Consider the following 12694-nt stretch of genomic DNA (forward strand, 5'->3'; position numbering starts at 1 on the left):
ATGGAGTGCCTGCGAACTGCAGAGGGGAAAGCTGTGATTAGAATATGAATGGAACCACGGGGGAGAGAGAGAGTGTGTAGGAGAGAGTGAGCAAGAGAAAGGGGGATTATGGCTGAACTGCTCCCCACACGGTGAACAGCGGAGGAAGCCTGTCCTTCACTCTGAGACTAGGCAGAAGTGGAAAACACTGTGATTGCCTCTTAACTGTGTGGCTGCTTGTTGTATCTTTGAAGCAAGAGAATACGCAGGGCAGGTGCATGGTTCTTACACAGTGGAGGCCACTTCAGGTCTGAGGGAAATGTGGCATTCTCTTCAAGTTCTGAATCGACATCGAAACGTTTATACCTATTTTTCAGGCCAAACACCTATAAACTGTAAATATGATCTCTTGTCCACTTCAGCACAGTTCTCCAACATTCAAAGCTGTTGAGTCCAAGTCAAGGACTAATACCTTGAAATTTGAATGCATCATGTGACATCAGCTGACAAACACACTGAACTCTGGAGCCTCATCAGAAGTGCACTGATAATAGGCTGATGACAAACTCATTAATTTCACTTTTAAAGATGGACAGAGGTAGAAAGAGGAAGACAGGAGGGGTCCTTTTCCTCTCCTCTGTGGACATCCCTTTTCTGTCCTGCCACTTTTAGACTCTCATTAGTCCCTCATTAGCTAGGACAGGTGCAGTTACCCAAAGAGACAACCCAATACCACCACCTCCACCCTTTTATCAGCGAGTCACTGTCAGCGCTCATTCTGCAGCATTTCCTCAATCAAAGGCTTCCGAAGCTGCTTAGTGGGTGGGGGCAAGCTTTGAATGGTGGATGTTGTATTAGTGGAAAAAGCATCCGAGGAGGATGGTGGTCAACACAACAAGCTCTTTTCTGCTGTCAGTGTTGTCACATTAACACTTAATCAAGAACCTACAATACTTCTCTCCCTCCATTTCTGCTATTGGTGAAGAGAGGACAAACACTTCCAGTTTCTCTGATCCTTAATCACTTTAGTAAAAGGAAATGACTCAGGACTCAGTGAAAAGAATGTAACACAGTGTTATTTAATGTGATTTAATAATTACATATATAAACAGAAAACGATTCATTTCCAGAATCCAAAAAAAAAAAAAAAAAAAAAAAAACTTTCAGGGGGAAATAATAGACATTATTCAAACAAAGAAAAAAATTCCTCTTGAAGTACGCAGTTTCTCTACATGCACGCCAAACTCTGAAGTGCTAGTTGTATTTTGACTTTTGAATGATTGTTCACTCGAGATTTTCAGCTCATACAATGTCAAACTTCATTGTCTCAAAATGTAGCCAATGTTTACAAAGCACCTCACTGACCTGAGCAAAATCAGGTCACAAATCTAGACTCGGTGTCAAAGCTACAGGAGAGAGCAACTTCCACAGTAGTATTTGTCAGCAGTCTTACTGCCTGTTTTTTCAGAAACATTATGCATGATTAATGGCTCACTCATTGTATCGTGACAGTTTAAGGCGAGGTACTATGTTCATGGACTGCAGTTCCTGGAAGAGCAGTTTGCAGGCGTAGGGAATGCGCAGAGATGACACATGGCATGAAGACTTACAGTAGTGGCACCTGTAAACACAGCAATATACACAAGGGCTTAATGAGATTCAATTATTAAAAATGTACTGATCTGCAATCTGAAAATCAAGAGGTTGGTAACTGACCATCCAGAGTATCCCAGCAGGCCACACTGGTCACACACATCCACTTCAAAAGCATCGCTGGAGATCATGAGACGCTCCAGCAGCAGCATGCTGGCCCCATATCCTATCAGACAGTCTCTCTCCATTTCTCCCAGACGCAGACCTCCGTCTCTGGAGCGACCTTCTGTTGGCTGTCTGTGTAACAACACACAAAGACAAAAATGGGTTCTGGCTACACTAAATACAATGAAGGATTAAAAATTCCCAATTTGAATAGTAGCTCCTCTACCTAGTGAGCACTGCTCTTGGTCCACGTGCTCTGGCATGCATCTTATCCAGCACCATATGCTTTAGTTTCTGGTAGTACACTGGACCAAAGTAGATGTAGGCCTCCAGGGGCTCTCTGTATAGAAAACATAGATCTAAATATATTAGCAAAGGATATTTAAAAACAAAATGTAAATATACAGATTTGCTTGTCTAACCGCAAATAATAGAAAGTATTTAAAATCGTTTTTTATTTTATACATTCATATATTATTTTAGTGCATGCAAGGCAAGCTTAAGTGTGAGAAAAAAAAGTCATTACAAAGAAAGAAACAGGACATCAACTAATTGGGCTGTCGAGAAATTGTGATTATTTTGGATTGATACTCTCCTAAAATGTGCAGTGAGAAGTGTGAAATGTTCTCTGACTGAAATTTGAAAACTAATATATTTACCCAGTGATGCCAGAAGTGACAAAGTCCTTGCCCTGGTAGTTGTATCCATAGCGAATGAGATCCTCACATACATCTTTCACCTTACTACCTCCAAAAGCTGTACCATAATGGAATCGCCCATCCAGCACACCTGCCTTCCCCGCCAAGAGTTCAATCAACTTCCCAACCTAGCACAGTGCACAGCACACTGTTACTTTCAAAGTCACTCAGTCTCAAACATTTTCTTCTAGTAAACTGTGATGACATCAGTGTACATATTAAAATACAACACAAAGCTCATTCGTCACTTTTCTTTTCCAGGTATGCTGGGAAATTGACCAAAATTAAAAACCCTAGGCCCAGCGAGGTGATAAGAAATGAAAGAAAAGAAATAAAGAATTCCAAACCCTTTTTAATGCAGATATTTAATTTTGCTTATAGCAAGTAGTTCAGCACACTTTAAATGGCTAGTTTTTTTTTTAGCATCTCTGACAAAATATATATATTCAATCTAAGCTAGAAAATTAGAATATCATTTAAACGTAACATCAAAAAACAATAAAAGTTTTATTGCCTTTTGTAGTTTGTTTTAGAATCTGTTACTCAAAACATTAATGACTAATTTACACCAATGCCATAGGTATTTTATTTTTTCTAAAAAATATTAAAAAGACTTCTTGATCATTTCATTATGGGAAGAAAAACGAAGAGGGATAAAACGCATTTTGACTGTCAAGTACTCACAGTCATTCTGGAGGGGTATCCGTGAGGGTTCATGATTATGTCAGGACAGATCCCTGAATCACAGAAGGGCATGTCCTCCTGAGGGACAATCAGCCCACACACACCTGAGACAGGAGGAAACATACACATCAAACACACTGTATGCTTCTAATTATATGTTTTTTTTTTAATTACGTGTTCCATCAAACCTCATCCAAAACAGAGCAATTTATCTCAAGTCCATCACTCCCACTTATCAATAATAGGAAAGCTCAAACTTAAATTGTGACTCATACATCTGCAAACATCATCACATGCTCACACTGAACTAACATTTTTTTAAATCAGGAAATCAGTTCATAGGCAGCAATGGTTGCAATCCCAAAATTGATTGAGAGAATTGAGTGAGAGCTGCAGCAAAACTTTAGTGTTAAAAAGGCACAAGTAAGACTTTTCAAACTGTATGAAAAGATTATTCAGCATCTTTATTTTGCAATACTTCCATGTATTTTCATCACATTTCCCAGGTTTTTCTAGGTTAAAACCTTGATAGTGCCGCTGGGCATCAGAGAGGCGGGGAAAGAGAAGGAAAAAAAATCCCACATACCAATGATTTATTTAGGTACACATAAAGGGGGGGGGGGGGGTTGTGTGTGTATTATGAACACAAGCTACACATGGCCTATACATTTATGCTTTTAAGTAGTTTTGTATCAAACAACCAATATGTAATTATTATTATTTTTTTAAAGATCTGTTGACACTGATCAAGTTGTTTTCCTGAACAACAGTCCATTAATTCTTACAGATGCTCAACTGTCATGACTGAGCATGAATGCACCTCTGTAACATCATGCAGAGGATTGGGCAAGAGAACTGAGGCTCAATTTCCAGATCCCATATATTATTTTGTCCCACAGTGAAAACCACTTGCCTGCTAATCGAGTGCTATTAATAAAATGCTATACAGGAACTGCGATACAGGGGTGTAAATGTTGGTCAAGCCCAGTTGCTTAAAAATCAGCAGAGCAAAACCAGTGGTTATTCACACGGGTCACAGAAGTGGTGCACAACTCTGAGTGAGAGTGCAAATGTTTGCGGAGGAGCTCTGCACTCTTCTCTCTGCCAGAGCAAACACATTATTGGGCCATTTGCAAGTCATAAAAGGCAAGAGAGGCAGAAGCAGGAAGTGAGTAGAGGTGCTTAGTCGGACAGTGAGAGAGGGATTATACATCTGTAGCTTCCCTTTACCATAGAGCACAAAGCCTGGATCAACACGTGAGAGGAATGGAATACATCCATGTGTAAAGTGTGTCTACGGGAAGACAATGAAAATGTTAAATGTAAGCAAAACTGTAAAAATCATTCCCAAACTGTAATCAAAGATCATTAAGAGAGTAATCTTACGAATTACTGTGGAAAGATGCTCTAAAAACACAGAGGATGTTATGTGGACATTAATAAGCAGCAAGGTATTTAATGTCGGTGGATAGAACATCTCACCGAAATGATCAAGCGTAAGGCGTATTAAATTACTTGGTGCGATGAACTTTTAAGAAACTGCACAATATTTGTAGGATACTTCAGAAATAATGCAGACCAATATGTTTAGTAAGGTTTTCAAAAAAGAAAAAGAAAAAAGGGGAAAAAAAAGCTGATATGGGGAGACTCTTCACAAACATCCTCTGTGTTGTTTACTTTGTGTGCAAGTGAATGATAAAAGAGCCATGAAATCAACAGAGAAAAGCAGGACAGCAGTAAGAGTCCACAGCTCTCCATCACACCCCACAGAGTCTTGCCATGGCAGCTCACACAAAAGGACCCTACCAACACAGCTGTGTGTGTGCGTGTTTGTTGTTTATGCCTACGAGTGTCTCTCGCAGGTAAATAATTAACTTATTCTACTCTGGTGACCAGAACTTAAAACTAGTCAGGGTTCGATTATGGGGAAGGAGTTAAAATATATGTGAAAGACGAGACTAAAGTGTATCTGGTTTAATACAACTGGCACCATCACACTGTGGGATGTCCCCTATTGGCTCTTGGTAGCAATGAATCTGCCAACTTTCGTACGTTAGAAATTTGTTTATAAATACATATTTCCCACGTTCAGTGAAACCTGCACTATTTGGATCATAATATATCAACACTTGGAAAATAATTAATAATTTATTAGTTAGTTAATTTAAAGATATATATCCTTTCTGCTTTCTATGAGAGGTATTTCACAACTGGAATTGTTGCACTGATTGGCTTTGGGACCATGTATTCATGGTGAAAAAAATAAAATAAAAAAAAAACTGACATCGCTATTAATAAATTAGAATGACATTGCTGTGTTTGAGTAGATTTCAGCAGTGCTGGATACAATAGAGAGGAAAAGGAATAATCTGTTCCAAAACCATGTAACAAATCTAGCCTGAAATGTCTTTGTGTTGTGATGTAGTTACTCCTGCTTGACAAGTTTTAGTATGAAAGCATTTAAAATCCCCAGAAAGGAATTGGTTGGTATTTCTTTCATAAGATATTGTACTGACAGCAACAAATCACTATGTATAAAGTTAAACAAAACTTTATATATTGAATAAAGTAAAAAAATAAATCACCACACAAGTATTCGACAATGGCTAGCCTCTGAAACTACAAAAAAGTTCAACTTCACTGTCTCTTACAAACAACATTTAGCTGTCCTGTATTGGTGACTCTGTGGCACTCCTTTAAATACCAAGAGGCCCGTTAAAAAGAGCAGTAAATAGCATCTTAGGCTGCTTGCGGCTAACCCTTCCCTGACCCCTGCTCACTGTCACGGGCCGTGATGAGTGCCTGTGGACAACCTCAGCTAATGAAATGAGTGAATTATGCATGGCGCCAGTTAGCGCTCTGATTAAACCATCATCGTGGCCTGGGCTCCCAGTGGAGGTGCGTGGAAACAATGGGGGCTGTAAACACTTATTTTCCCAGGAGCTCTGTTGCTGTAAAAAATTTGCATAGTCTGGATTGGGACAAAAGGCTAATTAATTGAAAAATGGCCCTTGGGTTTGGGGGGGGTTATACAGGAGGGGTTCTCCATGCAATTTATTGAAAAAGGAATATAGAGAACAAAAAATAAAGAAAGGAAAAACTTACATATACTCACACACTCACGTGATGTGTTGCACTGATAAGATTGGATCAGACACAGCAAGGCTGCTAAAGTTTTTAAACCCCTCAGTGTCACTGCTAGACTGAGAATAGTCCAGCAACAAAGAATCTCCAGCCAACAGCATCCTGAGTCCAATGATGAAGGACTAGAGGACGACCAACACAACCTGTGCAGCAACAGACGAGCTACTTTTTCTGACTTTACATCTACAAGGTGGACAAATGCGTTAGGTGTGTCAAACAGAGTGGACAGTGAGTGGACACTGTTTAAAATCTCTGATAACACCACCATGTCAGTGTCACCGCAGTGCTGAGAGTGATCCACCAACTGTGGGGGCTCTGACCATTGAAGGAAAGGCAAAGGGGAGCAAACTAATTACACACAGAAAGAGATGGACTGCTGTCTGTAATTGTAGAACTTCAAAGTGCTCCAGTCTGTTCAGTGGAGCTGAGAGAATGGACCGTGAGTGTAGAAACAAGGAGGTGGTCATAATGTATGTGTGTGTGCATACCTTATTGTACAAATTCATTTTTAAGAGAGAATATTTAAAATTATACACAGCAGCTATTGGTGTTGGGGTACCTTTCTGGCCATGCCGGCTGCTGAATTTGTCTCCTATTTCAGGCCGACGTGTCTGTCTCAGCAGGATTTTCACCAGGAAAGCATCCTCAGCATTTGATGATATCATCACCTTTTCAATGTACGAGTCTGTTGAGCCTTTATACCTGCATGAATAGTAAACAAAATCATTACGACTAAATGTTTACGTTGGCATGCACAAGGTCTATCAAAATAATTCTGTGGGACTGCAGAACACAAACAAACAAGGGGCTTTGTACCTATATAAATACACAGATGAGCATTGAAGAAAATAATTTATGTGATTTAAATTAATGTGTGAAAACGGCATGGATGAGGTAAAGCAGATATGGACACACTCACGTGATGGGCACTTCTCTGTATTGTGGCTGGCCTGGCTGGGTACTGCCCTCCAGTGGTGTTTGAGTAACAGTTGGCATGGACTTGTTAACTAGCACCTGCTTATTTTCCACACGCTCACCTGTCACACAGAGGGCACACAAAGATATAAACTGTTATCAACTGTAAGTATTTTAAGGCCTTATTTAGTCTAGAAATGTACATGGAGATCTTGGTTAGTTTCCCTTTATTTTGCTTTTCAGATTGGTTATGTAGAGTTTTTCCTCTTTCTCAACTGAGAAAACTGCATATAACTTCACCAAACCCAGTAGTACTCTGGTACATTTAGTTCTGTCTGCATACATACAATGTTTTTCCAGGCAGATGCCACCCCCCCCCCCATTTACTCATTGTCTGTAATGGCTTATCCAGGGTCACAGTGGGTTCTGAAACCTACTAGGAATCACTGTGCACAAGGTCGGAACACACCCTGGAAGGGGCACTAGTCATACAAAGAAAAAACAACCGAGATATTTTATTTTATTGCTGTCTTTTTATCACAGTGGAGGCATGTAGAAATGTATCCCTGATAAGCTAATACAATCCAAACAGGGCTTAATGCTTCCTTTAGCTGCACACTCACTAACAAGTGGTAGCATAGAGTGGCAGCTCCTCAGTATGTTACTGTGTGTGCTCCAGTGAAGCATCTGTGTGGCACTCACCAGGCGAGCAGATGCCGTCTGCATCCAGAATGCTGTGTCGCCAAATGGGCTTCCGCGTTTCAGCATCCAGCATGGGACCCATCACTTTGTCAAACGTCTGATTAGTGTAACGCCTCAGTGTGCATTTAGCATTCTTATAAACAAGACATCTTCCGAAGCCTGGTATGAAAGGAAAGACTTTGTGAGGTGTAGGCAAGTGGCTGAATAATAATACTTTAGTAAATTATTTTCCTACAGTGCTAATAATACAATTAAAAATTTTGACTGCTGTTTCCATTCTGGGTCAATTTCAAATCCAACTGAGCAACAGAACAAATGGGTCTAAAATTATTTTCCGATTTTAAAGTCACTATTTTGGAGATTGGGTTTGTTAAAACAGGCACAACAATAAGAATGCTAAAAATTTATTTTAACTAGCACTCTTACCTCTGTCCAGTGAAGCTTTATTAAGCACCAGCGCATCCTCAATATCATAACCACTGTAGCTCATCACAGCCACTGTGGCATTCTGACCTGCAGGCAGTTTCTCAAAGTCAATTAGCTCAATTGTTTTGGTCTTTACCATGGGCCTCTGAGGATACGCTAGCAGGTACATCAGTGTGTCTATGCGGTTCCTCTGATTATAGCCAATAGTGCCTGTGGGCAGAAGATGTATTGTATGTCAGTAAGGTCTGTAAACACCTGCTTCTTCCAGAATAAAAGGTAGTAAAAGTTTGTCTCACTTGTTGCAGTAGTAACAGCCCCTACATTTATAGCAAAAATTAACACTAACTGTTGGATCATTGCTGTGAGCATTTCATTGCATTCAGTCAGAAGCACTTTGTAGCCCTACATTTACAGACTGTCATTCCACCTGTTGCTATGCGTACTTTGCTAACCCACTTTTACCCTGTTCTTCAATTGTCAGGACCACAACATAGCAGGTATTATTTGGGTGGCAGATCATTCTCAGTGCTGGAGTAACTATGGCATGGTGGGGTGGGTTGGTGAATGTTGTGCAGGTACAAGTGGATCAGACACAGCAGTGCCACTGGAGTTACGAGTGCCCACTCACTGTCCACTGTTAGACACATCCACATACTTGGTCCACTTTGTAGATGTAAAGTTAGAGACAGTAGCTCATCTGATGCTGGACTGTTTGTGTTTGTCATCCTGTAGTCCATCAGTGGGACACAGGTCGCTGTTGGCTGGATATTTTTGGTTGGTGCAGAGTTCTCAGTCCAGCAGTGACACTGAGGGGTTTAAAAACTTGAGCAGCACTGCTGTGTTTGGGACACTGGCACCACACACACATTAAAACAGCACCATCTTCACTGTGGCGTTGAGGGTGATCCATCACCGAAATCATACCTGCTCCTTGGTGGTACTGTGGTGGTTCTGATTATTAAAGAACAGGAAGAGGGCTAAAAAAGTATGAAGAGCAATATCTGTAAATGAACAACAAAGTGCAACTTCATAAAATGGAAGTTGATACAATGGACAATCAGTGTAGAAATGTATTTATTTATTTATTTATTTATAGAAAAAACATAAATTGTTATTTTGGGCTTGAACCCAAAATGTTAACAAAATGTTTAAATGTTGAAAACTAGTGGAATATATCGACTATATAGTCAGTCTCTACAGTGGTTCAAGGCTGAGTCTAGATCTGCATGAACAGCATTTTAAATTAAGGACTTGGCATCCCATACTTGATCTGTGTCCACAAAATTTAACTCCTTAATTTGTCCTAAATATGTCATAAGGCTCGACCAGGTTTGGCAGACTGCATGTGGAGTGACAGTATCTATAGCTGCAGTGTTGCAACGTGCTGCAAGCCAGGAGAGGGCCACCTCCTTAATCCAACCGGTCAAAGCAGAGCAGGTTATGGAAGAATAGCAGCCGTCCCTTGAGGCCTTGACATTTGTCAGATGCTATTACTTCACAATCAGAGTACAAGCACACAGTGTGTGATAATAGGTCTGGGGCCACACAGAGAGATTTGCACATGTATGGGGCCGTCCACACAGGAGAAAAAACCCACAAGAGACAACGGTGAGGATATTGGCCCAAATGTAGTTGCAGTCTCAGTGGTTTTGTAAAGATGTTGGGGGGTGGGGTCGGGGGGTGTCTAGAGTAGTTCTGGTAACCAGGGGAGCAATGTGTGTTCTCTCTCACTCTTTCTGCTGCAGCTGAGCACACTATCCTGCTACACACTGAGCTCAAAACACAATGAATGTCTAATGACACTCAGAAAGACTGTGTAGAGGCCTTTTTCCTGCCACACACACGCACTCCCTACACAAGCACACAATGTTTGCTGTACACACAGACAGACATGCACACTTACTTTAGTGTGTACGTGGGTGTGAATGCCACTGCAAATGTGAATATATTTCAGCATGAATAAATGCATGAGTGTGAAAAGTGAGAGTATTCATATGTTTAAGCTTTCTTGAATTGTCGAAAATGGAAGCTATGCCACAGACTTTGGTATTGCTATGGTATAGATAGGCATTACGGGGGGAAAATAAGAATAAGAAAAATAAGCAATAACTATATTGTAAAAATTAATGTCATGAATGTTATATCATAATATTCACAATATCCAATGCGTTTTTGTAAAAACAAACAAAAAAAAAATCATGTTTTGACAACAATGTACATTTAGATTTTTTGGATTTTTTTCAGCTGAAATACTTTGATAGGAAGGCACCGCAGCTAATAATTTTACTTATGTTACATTATGCAGACATTTAACACCTAGCAGCTCTCTTTGTCCCTTTGTTTCGAAACCAAAATATAGTTAGATAATTTAGCAGTTATTAAACAGCAAGGGGTTAAGTATGAACACAAATTTAATGGATTTTAAAAATTAAATGGAAAGAGTTGGACACACAGCACTTACCCATGGCTTGTTTGCCCATAGCACACTGGTAGGTGTTTCTGGGGGACTGGTTATGATGGGGATATGGTATCAAACCAGCGCAAACCCCCAGCAGAGTAAACGGCTCAATCTCCAAATGTGTTGTGTCCCTGAAAATCAGTTAAAAATACACTTGTGTTTGGAAATATAAAAAGAGTATAACTTTTCTTCCTGATAGTGAATGATGGGGAATAGGCCATGCAAAGGCAAAAAAACTAAACTCACTTGGTGATCATGTACTCATATAGAGCAATGCTGCAGTCATTCTCTTCATTCACATCCAGATATTCTACCAGACTTTCATGCAGAAAGTCCTCAAAGTTTCTAGATAGGATTAAAAGAATTTCAAACAAATCAAGTGGTTTGATAAAAGATCTCCATTTTAGAAATGCTCACAAAGTACAAAACATCCAAGAAAGAAAGCATGCATTATACAAATAAGCTTGAGATCCACTTGTTTGACCCGCTTTTCAAAATCAATGAGAGCATTTCAACTGTTGATTCCACTGAAGTGTACCTGTAGCCCTGAGACAGCTCCTCAATGTGTTTGTTCTTCACAGCCGGCTTCCCATTCTTCACAATGATGTAGGGTCTGGCAGGACAAAGACAAGCAGTACTGAATGAAGCTTTCAGTATTTGTTTCATTAAAAGGACTAAATACTGGAAACTTCTTTGTAAAGCCAGACAGACTCTAAACTGACAACAGTCAGTCCTTGTGAAATCTGAAATCCACAGGTATTTGTCAAATCATTCAAAATCAGTTGCAGGACTACATTTTGACAGTCATGTATGTTCCCAATATACAAGCATTAATTTCAACAAAAATCGGAATGCTATGAAGTGCTGTACTCATGCTGTTTATTTGCATCAGTTTCCTTTCATCGTGAAATATAATATTCTGCTAAGCACTGGCTGCAAAGTAACACTTAACATTTTAATAAAAGGCAATATTTTTGGTTGGCTTCTGTGAAATCAATTTTGCAAGCTCCTGCCAGAAATAATGAGTACTAAATACTGAATCTGGTGTTATCATGAATGACCTATAACAATAACACACTGTTTCTAATGCTCTGTTGCTTTAATAATTGAACATGAATGAACAAGCGCACACACACACAGTATGTGGTTCCTAATGAATTCATAATTAATCAAAGTAAGAAAAATAATCCTGGCCACGTTTTAGAATGGGAAAACCATGGAATATCACAAAACTAATATATGGGAGTCTGTCTGGATTTTAGCAACCTGTGCTTAGCAGTAAATCCAAAATCCTTTTAGGATTGCCCTTACACTTCATAGCCAATTATTTCTACTCATTCAAGACCCAGTTGTTATCTCTTTGCAGGAGGGGGGCAGATACACTCAAACTCTAAAAGGCAACCGCACATTTTTCAGCTTAAAACTCAACTTTTGCAGTTGGACTGAGGAAACAGAGGCTTTCTACCTGCAGAGTCGCCCCCCATCAGAAGAGATGTACACACAGCGGTCAGTCACATTAGTGGAGATGGAAACAAACTCATTAATAAAGCCAGCTCTTCGCATAAGTCTAAATGTGTTGACAAGCTTGCGGTGGTCTCGGATCACTCCCAGAATATTACCTGAAGGATGATATACATACAAATACTGTTAGTACACTATATACACCATTGTAGACAACAGAAAAAACAAGGGTCTGTGTATACTTCCATAAGTTAATATATTCAAAGGCAACTATGAAAAGGAGTTAGGGGGCTGAAAATAACAAATGGTTAAAAATAATTGTGAATTTTACAAAGTTACTGTGGTGCTACAAAGACAGGTTGGTTGTTTGAATGAATGAATGTGTGTGTCCCCCTCTTCTTGGTGGCGGCGACTGGATTTACAGACAGCTCTGAATTATGCTTTGACACCTGCTGTTTTTGGTAATTAA

The 12694-nt window shown here is 39.8% G+C and overlaps 1 protein-coding gene across 1 annotated transcript in view; it reads right to left on the reverse strand.

Moving 5' to 3' along the window:
• Nucleotides 1-1037: 1037 nt before the first annotated feature.
• The window catches only part of polr3b (polymerase (RNA) III (DNA directed) polypeptide B), a 30754-nt gene continuing 19097 nt past the window's right edge, over nt 1038-12694 (reverse strand). Inside the window, exons 16-28 of the mRNA XM_066684672.1 lie at nt 12230-12383; nt 11303-11377; nt 11011-11109; nt 10768-10895; nt 8307-8516; nt 7881-8039; nt 7183-7300; nt 6823-6965; nt 3120-3223; nt 2397-2563; nt 1964-2077; nt 1696-1869; nt 1038-1600 (exon numbers count right to left, since the gene is read on the reverse strand). Of these exons, the coding sequence (XP_066540769.1) occupies nt 1471-1600; nt 1696-1869; nt 1964-2077; nt 2397-2563; nt 3120-3223; nt 6823-6965; nt 7183-7300; nt 7881-8039; nt 8307-8516; nt 10768-10895; nt 11011-11109; nt 11303-11377; nt 12230-12383 (1775 nt within the window). The 3' untranslated portion in view covers nt 1038-1470. The remainder of the gene's footprint in view (nt 1601-1695; nt 1870-1963; nt 2078-2396; nt 2564-3119; nt 3224-6822; nt 6966-7182; nt 7301-7880; nt 8040-8306; nt 8517-10767; nt 10896-11010; nt 11110-11302; nt 11378-12229; nt 12384-12694) is intronic.

This window comes from Hoplias malabaricus, chromosome 11 (genome assembly GCF_029633855.1).
Source record: "Hoplias malabaricus isolate fHopMal1 chromosome 11, fHopMal1.hap1, whole genome shotgun sequence".
Classification (NCBI taxonomy): Eukaryota; Metazoa; Chordata; class Actinopteri; order Characiformes; family Erythrinidae; genus Hoplias; species Hoplias malabaricus.